At 42.8% G+C, this 12065-nt stretch overlaps 1 protein-coding gene across 1 annotated transcript in view; it reads right to left on the reverse strand.

Annotated features, from left to right (window-relative positions):
* Cfap54 (cilia and flagella associated protein 54) overlaps positions 1–12065 on the reverse strand; it is a 283790-nt gene that overhangs the window by 243073 nt on the left and 28652 nt on the right. The window contains exons 9-15 of the mRNA XM_028783037.1: positions 11376–11574; positions 8737–8918; positions 8482–8647; positions 7480–7562; positions 4686–4820; positions 3956–4106; positions 2001–2077 (exon numbers count right to left, since the gene is read on the reverse strand). Coding sequence (XP_028638870.1) covers positions 2001–2077; positions 3956–4106; positions 4686–4820; positions 7480–7562; positions 8482–8647; positions 8737–8918; positions 11376–11574 — 993 coding nt within the window. The remainder of the gene's footprint in view (positions 1–2000; positions 2078–3955; positions 4107–4685; positions 4821–7479; positions 7563–8481; positions 8648–8736; positions 8919–11375; positions 11575–12065) is intronic.

The following is a 12065-nucleotide window of genomic DNA, read 5'->3' on the forward strand; positions in this document are numbered from 1 at the left end:
CTTACCAATTATACATAGTTTAGCAGAAAGATGCAAATTTTCCTTTAAACGAGTATTCATAGAGCTGGTAAGATGGCTCCATGGGTAAAGATACTTGCAGCCAAGCGTGACGACCTGGACTGAACACATATGGTGGAGCGAGAGAACCAATTCCCATAAGATGTCCTCTAGCCTATATATATATATATATATATATATATATATATATATATATACACTCCATGGTGCATGTGTTCATGTACACACACTAATAAACCATTTTCAAAAGTGGGTTTCACCTGTAGAACATCATCTAAGGAGGTTGATCTCTAGCCTCAGCACACACAGGAACACATACACAAGTGTGCGCACACACACACACATACACACACAACTTCAGAAAAACACTGAATCCGTACTGAGCATGTACCAGCATTATTTCCTAAACAATACAGTATACTACAGACATAAAACCATGTGTTCAGTATTAAAAAGCAATCCGGAGACCGTAAAGAATACAGCATGGCATGCCCAGGTTCTATATAAACACAGTACAACCTTACACAGAGGAGACACATTGATGTTATTACCTGTGAGGGTCCCGGAGCTAAGCCACCAGGGACGCTAAGGGAAACTATCCAGAAATACTCAGTCTTGTAAGTTTTATTATAGGATTCTTCAGAGATTCCAAAAGAGATGGTGGTGAGGAGGGTTAATAGCAACTGAGGGCAAATGCTGCCAAAAATCATATTACAAAAAGAACAGAATGCTGCATATTAAAAATATGAGGAAAATGAGAAGAGGCCCAGGGATATCAACACGGTAAACCTGCATGGTTTTGTTTTGTATATTGTTCACCACCACCACTCCCATGTCAATGCAGTTTTCACAACTTAGTCTACAGTTTATCAATTAAATCAAAGTAAATAGTCACTTGCTTCCTCTCTAAGAAAACATTTTAAAGTCATCCATGAAACATGGGATCCCAGAGAAAATGTCCCACGGTTGAATAAGAAGAGTTTTGTTCTCAAATAATAAGATTTGTGGTATTCTACACCTCATTAGGAAGAAAAAAAAATCACACAACTTATAGGCAAAGTGTTCCCCCTGGGAAGTTTCACAGCAAAGGAACCTATCATGTTTAATCTAAAAATCATCCATGGCTGTTTGCCACACCGTCTGCTCGTGACGCATAGAACCAGAATCACAGAGGACAGCCTACACGCACTGTTCTGAGGGCTACCAATAAACAGACAAACTATGGCTCTCTCTCGCTCTCTCTCTCTCTCTCTCTCTCTCTCTCTCTCTCTCTCTCTCTCTGTGTGTGTGTGTGTGTGTGTGTGTGTGTGTGTGTGTGTGTGTGTGAGGCTACTCTATTTAGATCAATACAGTAATGTTCAGGTACAGAATTAAGCAAATAATACGATCCATGTAGCTCTTCACTTTCGAGATAAAGCTTACTGAGGACTCTCCCTGAGAGCCATCGGCCTTGGTGCATTTCAGTCAGATAAGAACTCATTCACCATGCCAGAGGCACAAACTGAGTGGAGCACCCCCTCTCTTTAAACTGTGACTTGGGACCCATTCAAACCAGCAGCGAGGCTGGAGAGATGGCTCAGTGGTTAAGCTCGGACACTGCTCTCAATTCCCTGCACCTCCCTCCTCCAGTGAGACTCAGAACTGCAAAACTCTAGCTCTGGGAGATCTAACATGGTCTTCTGGCTTCTGTGGGCATTGTTTTGATGCATACAAACCCACAAAGACAGACAGACAGACAGACAGACACACACACACATACACACACACACACACACAAGACTGCCTAAGTATCTATGCCACACTTTCATTTAGAACTGGGAAGATGTCATTATAGTGACCAACACAGGCAAGAAACAGAAATTCTTAAAGCTTCAACACTCAAGAGACATTTCTACAATGAGTCACTATTGCATTTACAAATTTGATATTGAAAATAAGAATTCACATTTTTTAACCATGCTTTCTATAATAGATTGCAGTACCTTTAATATTGGAAGGATTTCCGGGACCCCCTTTGAAGTCCCAGACACCTCGTCCTGCCCTTTCTTTGGAGATAAATCTGAAAAAGAAAGGAAGTGAGGAAAAAGAAAAAGATGAGGAGGAAGAGAGAACAAGACAGAAGAAGAAGAAAAAAACAAAAACAAAGGGAAATACAGAAGGACAGGGAAGAAGACAAAATGGAAATTCAAGAGTGAATCCAGATCATTAAGATAGTGTACTAAATTATCTTTTTAATTATTCATTGATCTTAGATATTACTTACCACCAGAATTTGACAAAATATCAAAATGTTTCTTTTGTGTACTTAAAATTTTATTTATATAAAATAATCATTTTTAAAAAAACTATAAGAATTCTGTATCTCAATAAGATGGTGTCATATTAGTAACTGCTCAGCCCTCTGTTCTTCTTTTTAAGATACATTTTTAAAGAATTATTTGTGCCGGGCAGTGGTGGCTCACGCCTTTAATCCCAGCACTTGGGAGGCAGAGACAGGCGGATTTCTGAGTTCGAGGCCAGCCTGGTCTACAGAGTGAGTTCCAGGACAGCCAGGGCTACACAGAGAAACCCTGTCTCAAAAAAAAAAAAAAAAAAGAATTATTTGTTTATTTATTTATGTATTTAATGTATGTGAGTACACTGTAGTTGTCTTCAGACACACCAGAAGATGGCGTTGGATCCCTTTACAGATGGTTGTAAGCCACCATGTGGTTCCTGGGAATTGAACCCAGGATGTCTGAAAGAGCAGTCAGTGCTCTTAACCACTGAGCCATCTCTCCAGCCCCTGTGTTCTTCTATAAAGCCCATTTAAAAGAATGACAGAGCCTATGGTCTAAGAAAGATACCAAAGAAACTCTGTCTGAACTAGAGGAATTCAAATGATAAATATTTGTAAGGCAACCCTACATTTCCTATTTTAAAATACTTGCTAGTTCCAATTAACCCACATATTATTTAATTCATAAATAAATTCCAATATTGATGGCAACATCATAACAAAAGATAAAAATGTCATCTCCTATTAAGCCTGGTAATGAATGAATAGTGTAAGACAACATTCTTCCAAAAGTAACTAGTGAATGACACAGTACAATTGAATAAAAAATAGACTTTTAAAGGTTCCTTCATTTGGGGTTTTTGCTTCCAGTAACAAGTAATCTAGAAACCATCTCTCAGCTGCAGAAAAGATAGGAAACACTTTGTACTCACAAGCTAAGACAATAATAAAATAGTAAAGATGAAGCAAGGAGCTTGGGAAAGGAAGTCACAGGAAGTAGAGAGGCAGGAATGTGAGCCAGGCATGGTGACACAGGTTTGCAGTCCCAACACTTGGAAGGCGGGTAGTTCAAGTCCAGCCTTTGCTACACAGTGAGTTCAAGGCTGACCTGGGCTAACTGAGACATCATCTCACTAAAAAAGAAATACTGCAAAAATAGGCACACAGCCTACTTCTCCTGCTGGATACAATTTTGAAGAGAGAAACCAGGCAGCCATTTCACAGCCTTGAGGAACAGTAGCGACAGGAAATCACGAGTGCGAGAATAAACATGGCGGCCTATCCTTTCCTCTCAAGTCTCTATGTCCGGCAGGGTGAGGAGGGCCCAAGGATATTTTCTTCACTCACTGAGTGCTGACTGAGAACACATGAAGAAAACCAGGAAAGAGGGGAAGGGAGAAAGGAGCAGAGGGGAATGAGGGTGGAGAGGGAGGGGTGTGTGGTAATTAGGAATGAAGAAGAGCATGCGCAGATGAGGGAACGGCAGAGCCTTGTCCACCATCAAACCGTAGAGCATCTACCCTTTTCTTGGTTACACCTATGTTGTGATCTCTCTCACTGACGCCTGCTAACGGCAGGTGCCCCGTGCTCTAAGTCACACTTGCGTCATTGCCTCTGTCTCTGCCCACAGTCTCCTCCTACATTTCATCCGTCACTCACCTGCAGATTTTTTGAATTTTCTTTTCGGGTTTCCCAGAGACTCTAGTATTTCACTTAATCGTAACGTGATCTCTGCCACCATCACGATGTCCAGGTCTTCCAGTTTATAGCAATGCATCACCTCGCTTATCTGCCACAGGAGATAGACCCACTACAAGGCGGAAGTATAAATCGAAATAAATTAGAAGTGCATCGAATAAGGAGGCAAAGTTTTCTGATGTTAGTCTTCCTTTGACCCTCCCCTGATCACAGCAAAGCATTCCACAGGCTTCCTTACTGATATGTCTCAGTCATAAACAACTTAAAGTCACTTTAATAAAATATTTAACGATAAATGTTTACAAAAAACTCACAAATATTCGTCTGCTTATAGTATGTACGCCTGTAGCTACAATGGAAATTTCATGATGTTATTTTTCTGGATCATCAAGTATTTGAATATTCTCGAAGTACAAAGTCGGCTAAGTGGGCAGGGCTCCATCTCAGGTGCCTAGAAATTGACTTTCATGCCTACATCCCCAAAGCATAGCATACACCAGCTAGGGCACAGCAGCACCCATTCTAAGAAAGCCTCACTAAGCAGGACAAAGAATAACTTCTTACCGCATGCATTTGCAAAGGACAGGAATTATGGGGTGGATGACATGGAAGGCCTATACCGGAAATGTGTACTCAACTTGAATGTAAATAAATAAAAAACTAATGTGAACAAAAAAATAAAAAGGAATACTTTGTTAGTGCTGATCTTGTGAGTATATTTTGCAAAGTCGTTTTTGGATATGCTGAGCCTTTGAATTCCCAGCTTGCATTTCTGCCATAAGAGCGCTATTATGTCCACAACGATGTCCTTATCCGGCTGAACACCCTAAAAGCCAAAAGGAGCAGTGTGTGAGTTACAAGAACACCTGTGACCTTAGCATTCAGCACGTGACCCGGCAACTCTGCTTCCTGTAAGTGCTTCTCACGTTCCAGATCATTTACCCCTCCCCAAATGAGTGTGCTAAGGGGCGTGTCTTCCCTGCCAAGGCCGCTAACAGCTGAGCAGGACATAGGCTAAGAGAACCCACGTGGTTTCCCCCACAGACCAATGACCTGGAAGTCCTAAGCCGCAGGGTTCCCGGAGTCGCACCTAGCACTCTGGGACACTAGTTCAGCGCTCTTAAATGAGTCTGAAACGTTTTCGACCAAGTCTATAAACCAAGAACTTCTCTCCAACTGGCCAAAGTATGATTTTCGCTTTCTAAATTTCTTGTATTAAAATAATAAGGAACTGGAGAAATAAAGGGTAAAGGAGTGGCAGGCGCGGAAAGACGGTGCAGAGAAACTGGGAAAAGAAAGCAGAGGAGGTGTAAGAGCAGGGACGACATGCAGAGGAGGGTGGAGAGAAAATGAGCATCAACACATGGCCCCAGGACGGGCATCAACACACGGCCCAGGGATGAGTAAGTACCACACGGCCCAGGATGGGCAAGCCTCCTCTCTAGTTAGTAGGCTCTTTTCAGAAAAAAAGGGAACTTGTTGTGCCTGAACTGGGATATCAATGAGGTCTATGATTAAAATAAAGCAAGTGTGGAACTCTCGTCCGTTCTGAGACTTAATTTATTATCTATTGCAGCTCCCCGAAGCATCTAGGAACAGAACAGATACTGGTCAAATGTGTATGGTACTTGGGTCAAGCTGAGCTGAACTAAGACATACAGTATATTCTTTTTAAATGTGCAAGCGAAAGGCCTTTACCCCTTAAAGCCTTCTTTTCTTTTTCCTTTTTCTTTTTCTTTTTTCTTTTTTCTTTTTTTTTCTTTTCTTTTCTTTTTTTTTTTTTGTTAAGCTCATTCACTGTAATAATTACGTTTTTTTTTTTTTTTTTTTTTTTTGGTTTTTCGAGACAGGGTTTCTCTGTGTAGCCCGGGCTGTCCTGGAACTCACTCTGTAGACCAGGCTGGCCTTGAACTCAGAAATCCTCCTGCCTCTGCCTCCCAAGTGCTGGGATTAAAGGCGTGCGCCACCACCGCCCGGCCAATAATTACGTTTTCTACCTGTCTTTCGAAATTAAACACCTAGCAGGGCCGGCTGGTGCAGGCCTGCAATCCCAGCTCTTTACTGCTCAGGTGGCTGAGACAGTAGACCTCAGCCCCAAGGCCAGCCTGTGTAACTTAATGACATTCTGTCTTAAAATAAAATAAAAAGTATAAAAATGGGCTGCAGAGGTAGCTCTGTGATAGGATTCTTGCTTTGCTGTATGTGGCCGTATGTTCTACCCAAGACGCTGAGAGAGAGAAAACCTTATCACAGATTCCACAATATTCTAATAAATTCAGAAGAAATAGAAATACTGTAAGAGCAGAGTCTTTTGAATCCGTCTTGTGTTCCATCTACCCAGGAAAATATTAATGCAAAAACTTTATAATTACACTTTCCACTTTCCGTATTCCTAAACCCGAATTTCAAATGAAATTCCATGAGAACTCCAGTATCATATACAAAAGCCATGAAAACAGATTAGGGTACCACCACTCAAAACTGGCTTCCAGGGAAGCAAGGAGACACACTGGGGGTGGGGGGGGCTGGTATTCACATTTAAAAATAGTGCTAGAAGACCAGTTCAGTGGTAGGGCACTTGTCAGTCAGACCTTAGAGTCAATCCCTTCCTGCCTCCCCCACCTCATACCCTCATGGGTTGCAGGAGGAGAGGAAGGGAGGGAAAGAAGAGAGAAAAGGGGGAGGAAAAGGGAAAGGGGAGGAGAAGGAAAAGAGAGAGGGGGAGAGAGGGATGAGGGAAAGATAGGAAGGAGAGAAAGGGGAGAGAGAGAAAGAGGAGAGAAAGAGGGAGAGAGAGAAAAGAAAAAGGAGAAGGAGAGAGAGAAAGAGAGAGAAAGAGAGGCCTCATGTCTCACTCCAGGAATGTCAATGCATGCCTGGGAGAAGGAAGCAGCAAGCTCGTGAGTTCATAGGAGCCTGAGTTACACAGTGAATCCTTCTTCCCAAATCCAAAGATGGATCGTGGGGGCAGACCTGAGCCACTCCACATGGGCCACTCCTAAATTCTGGCCACTGAATGACAGTAAGCAAGCATTTCCACCAGGGGCTGAAATGTGCCACAGCCATATTTCACTAAACATACCCACTTTCCTTCAGAGCCTCTGCCTGAGTTCCCTCATCCTTAGAAAGAATGCAGCTAGCCTGAGACTTCTCCCTGGAGGAGCAGAGTGACCTCATCCTTAGATAGAATGTAGCTAGCCTGAGACTTCTCCCTGGAGGAGCAGAGTGACCTCATCCTTAGATAGAATGTAGCTAGCCTGAGACTTCTCCCTGGAGGAGCAGAGTGACCCCCAACACGACATCGATAAGAGGAAACTGAACCTTTCAAGTCGTCAGCCAATACAACAATGCGTTCTAATGAGTGAACGACTAATAACCTTAGGAGTGGATCCTGCCGTGTTCTGAGCCTGGCCTTGAGAGAGTCCAGACTATTGGGAGACATTTCCTTGCACACTGTCACAACTTATTTGAAATAGTTACTTCACCTTGGTAGGGGTACAGACACAGAAGTGAAGAATGGCTGCCAAGCTAAAGATATCTTCGGTGTATGTGGTCCTCACACAAGACTCTGCGGGTGAAAAGCAGAAGAAAATGAGCGTGGGATTATCAACCGGGAAGCACCAGGTACAAAGAACAGAAGCATCACAAACACGGCACAAATGATGTGCGCACTGTTCGCCATGGCTGTGTTTATCCTGTCAGTAAGCTATTTAAAATGTGTTCATGTCAAAATGTATCCTGGTAGTCAGTTAAAATGGACTGGTGTTTTGATTATCAGTCCACAAAGCACACGTCCACTGTGTCCAACAAGAAATGGAAGGTACTGACAATATTAAACTAATCTAAAATGTGGTGAGTGGAGAAACGTATAGAGGTATTTATTCAGGTCCTGATGGAGGAAGGAAGTCTGTCACTATGGGTACAAATGATCTGCTGCAAACGGGAGGCTAGGTGATGCCTAAAGGAACAGGGAAAATATAGAAACACAGAGTAAAATACTCCTCACTGGTCTAAAAGCAGACTGGATGTTCAAGTGTGCATACAGTGATGCTTAAACCCTTGAAGTCCTAGGAAAGAAAATGCCCCTGCTGGCGAGAAGGGGCACAGCCCCCTTTTCAGCCATTTTTCCATCCTCCTTTGCCCTTTGCCCTTTGCCCTTTGCCCTTTGCCTTTTGCCCTGCTGACTGTGATGCCTACATAGAACCTCTTTCTTGTATCAAAAGCAGTTCCAGAATCACATGCATTGTTTTCACAAGGTCTAGGGACCACATCACCTGACCCCCAGCTATTTATGACCTACCCACGATCCAGACTCCACCACTCCCATTACTGCCCCCAGCCAGTCAGTCAGCCTTGCCAGTCATCAATCATCAGACGCACTCGCTAGTTTTTCTGCCTCGGGCATGTCTTGTCTCACTTTACCAGAATAGACTGTGTTTTCTCACACAAGGCAACAATTTTTTTTTTCAAAGACTCCAGCTACTCACCGTGACAAGCTATGTGTTTTAGGTAAGTTTGAATGGACTGTGTCTCCTTATCGGTATCCAAAGGAAAGATCAGACCTCTGGTTTTCTTCACATTGATCAGTGGCTCGACCGCAAGCAGAAGGATTAAATCCTTCTCGGCTTTCTTTGACTCAGGGCTGGCCTGCTTCTGAGAAAAGGATATCCCTCAGGTTAAGTAGCAAGTTAACGTCATTTTAACAAGACGGAAAAGCAAATGAATAGCTTTGTGTGTGTTACCTGGAGAAACTGAATTAGTTGTCCCGCTAGTGATTCAAATAATCCCCATTCTTCGTAAGTAAAAGCCAACTTTGCAAACTTCACAGACGCATCCACAGAAATAATATTTTTCCTTTCTACTACATTTTCCTGAAGACTTGTTTGGGGGAAATTGAGTTTTCCATTTGAACCAACATTTGAAACTAGAAAATGAGACAGGAATGTTTGGATATCATTCATTCAAAGATACGGGCATTATCTAGTCACTGTCTGACACTGTCGGGCTCACTGTCACTGAGGCTGCAGAGGGGTGGGACACATAAGAAACTTGAGCGAGCAAATGCTCACTGCTATGGAGATAAATAGGAAGGGTTATCAAACGCAGGTCTGAAGGAGGACTTGCCCTGCAGCCACTCAGCAGAAGGACCATGGCACGCTGCAGAGATGGTCAGAGGTCAAGAACGTCTGCTCTTGCAGAGAACCCAGGTTTTGTTGCCAGCACCAGCATGGCAGCTCACAACTGTCTACAATTCAAGTTCCAGAGAATCCAGTGGCTTCTTCTGACCTCTATAGGCACCAGGGCACAGGACTCCAGGCACACAAATGGTACACATGCATGCATTCAGGCAAAACACCCATACACACAAAATAAAAATAAATCTTTTTTTTTCTTTTTTAGATAAAGGAGTGTGAGATATAACTGGCAAGAGGGAATTACTCTCAAGCAGCTCGATCAAGGAAGTGTGTCTAGCTAGTGATTCGAATCATCCCCAGTAGCTATAACCACAGCAGACTACAGGATCAGCTGTGAGCTAAGAAACATCGTCAAACAAGGAAAGGCAGAGGGAGAAGAGGCTGCCAAGGAGAGTTTTTACAGAATAGTAGCAGATATTACAAAACCTACGGAAGAACGTGGGGGTGAAGCACTGAGTGCTTCGCTGAGCAGAGAGGAGACTGAGTTTTTCAGCAGCGTGGTAAGGACAGAGGCTGCCTGGCGTAAGAGTGGAAGCAGAGACTTGAGAGCAGTGCACGCGGGCAACTCCCATGGAGTATCTGACCATCTCTGAGACATCCAGGAAGAAGATGAAAGCGGATCCAGGATAAAGGGACTGCTTAGAAGAACGTGACAGGGAGGCATGAAGTAGAGACGTTCTCCTCCCGTTTCAATGAAAACTGTGTACGTGCCGATGAGGTTAAGTTTTAAAATCTGAGTGAATGGGATCAAAAGAATTCTCACTTAATAATTTTTTTAACTGAAAATAAAATATTCTGATCATGGTACCTTCGTCTCCCAGTTTCTTTCAGAACTTTTTTTTTTGTGTGTGAGAACAATAAGGCCAAAGTATGAGATCAGTGACTCACTGCCTTCAGGAGGATGGACACACACGCACACATGCATGCACACTCGATATAAACTTACACAGGCTAACAGCTGGCTTCCCACCTCACCTCCTAGGCAGACCTTAGAGCCAGATCTGCTGGCTGCTGCGAGGCCATAGAAGGTGAGTTAAAGTTCGTGTAAAGAAAATTAAATAAGCAAGTATTTTTAAAGAAAACCCACAAAGCAAGCATCCTTTACCACAGGAAGCAGAGAAGTAGATCAGAGAGAATGAGAACTCAGGTAGGAGCGTTCTCTCAGAAGCAAGAGGACCTTAGAAGCATAAGGCAAGAATCGGGTGCCTAGAGAAAGGAACCAGTAGGAACCGCATTCCAAGTCTACCAGAGGCGAGACTCTGAGCTTGGTGGGTGACAGAACGCCAGACAGAAAAAACAAAACACAAAAGAGTGGCCTGGAAATTCATGTTGAAGAGCCTTCTCAGAAGTAATAAGAAAGGAACAAAGAGGAGGAAAGAAAAAAAGTGAGATGGGAGTTGGTGGCAAATGCTAAAACGTTGGCATTTGTTTAATTATGTATCTTGGTGAAAGAGAGGTAGAGACAGAGAGGAAAGGAAACATAATGGGAAATGAATGGTTGGTTGGTTGGTTGGTTGGGTTGGGTTGGTTGGTTGGTTGGTTGGGTTGGGTTGGTTGGTTGGTTGGTTGGTTGGTTGGTTTGGTTGGTTTTTGATGCAAGAGCTCAAAATGCCTCCTGCATCACTGGACCCAGTATGATGAGATATAAAAATAAAATAAGAAAGAGTATAAAGGCCACGATCTATAAAAAACAGTGAGGTTTAACAAACATTGAACTTACACACACACACACACACACCCCATCCCAATGAACAAAAACTAAAACTCTTAACAAATCAAGAATTAAAGAAACTATCTTCATCTGAAGGAAAAAAAAAGCCATAAAAATCCCTTTAGTCAGTGTCTGAACTAATGGTAAAACGTTGAAGGTTTTCCATCTACCATCAAATTGGGACAAGGCGGTCAGAGGTCAGCCATCGGCACGTGTTTCTGGGGATTCTAGTCAGTGCAATAAATCAAGAAATGAAAGAAAAAAGAAATTAAGAGACTAAAACCTAAAAGGGAAAAGAACTGTAATTGTCATTACTCAAAGATTATCATATTTTTTTTAGAAAATCAAAAAATCTTCAAATGAATTATTTATAAGCCCGGTCACTGAATTCAATATGTAAATTGGATACCAATTTCTCTCATTCGGAAGGTGTTCGACATCAGCGTCTACTATACAAAATCAACATTGTATTTACGTATCAAAAGCTCTTTCCCGGCCATAAACAGCTCGGACACAACATCACGCAGTTCCATTTCATCAGTAACCAGCGGTCCAGTCTGCAGGATTCTCCTGTTTGAGTCTGAGAGGGCTTCCAAGACAGCCAGAAACCGGGACGAGGTGCTGTCAAGTAGCTCATCCAGCAGGCGTTCGGTGACCGTCCGTGGCCAGGGCAACTAGAGCAGGAGAGAAAACCAGAGCAGCTAGGAGGCAAACACTCTGACTAGCCAACGCTGAGGGAGCAGGTTGCCTTCAGGCCCCTCCTGTCTCCTCAGACACCATTAAGTAAGCCATACTACCAAAGACTCTGCTATTTCTTATGTGTGCCAGTGGTTTACTGTGGTCAAGTTAACATTGTCTCTATTTGCTTTGTGGCACCCTAGTGACAGTCCTAGGGAGCTGATACTGGAAGTACGTTGGCCTGGCAATCACTAGGGGGTGTCTCTTAGGTTCAAGGACAAATGTCCAGGAAATCTGTGGATTTAGGTCAGTGTTGATAAATGCTGTGGGAAATTCTCGTGCAGAATGTCCTCAAACTCAAATCTAAAACACTATTTTATGATGTGAATAACTAGGGGTTTAGTAGTTAATGCTTGATTGGATAGATGATTAGATAGATGGATGGATAGATAGATAGATAGATAGATAGATGATTATATAGATAGAT

The sequence above is a fragment of the Grammomys surdaster genome, unplaced genomic scaffold, assembly GCF_004785775.1.
Source record: "Grammomys surdaster isolate TR1022 unplaced genomic scaffold, NIH_TR_1.0 958, whole genome shotgun sequence".
NCBI lineage: Eukaryota > Metazoa > Chordata > Mammalia > Rodentia > Muridae > Grammomys > Grammomys surdaster.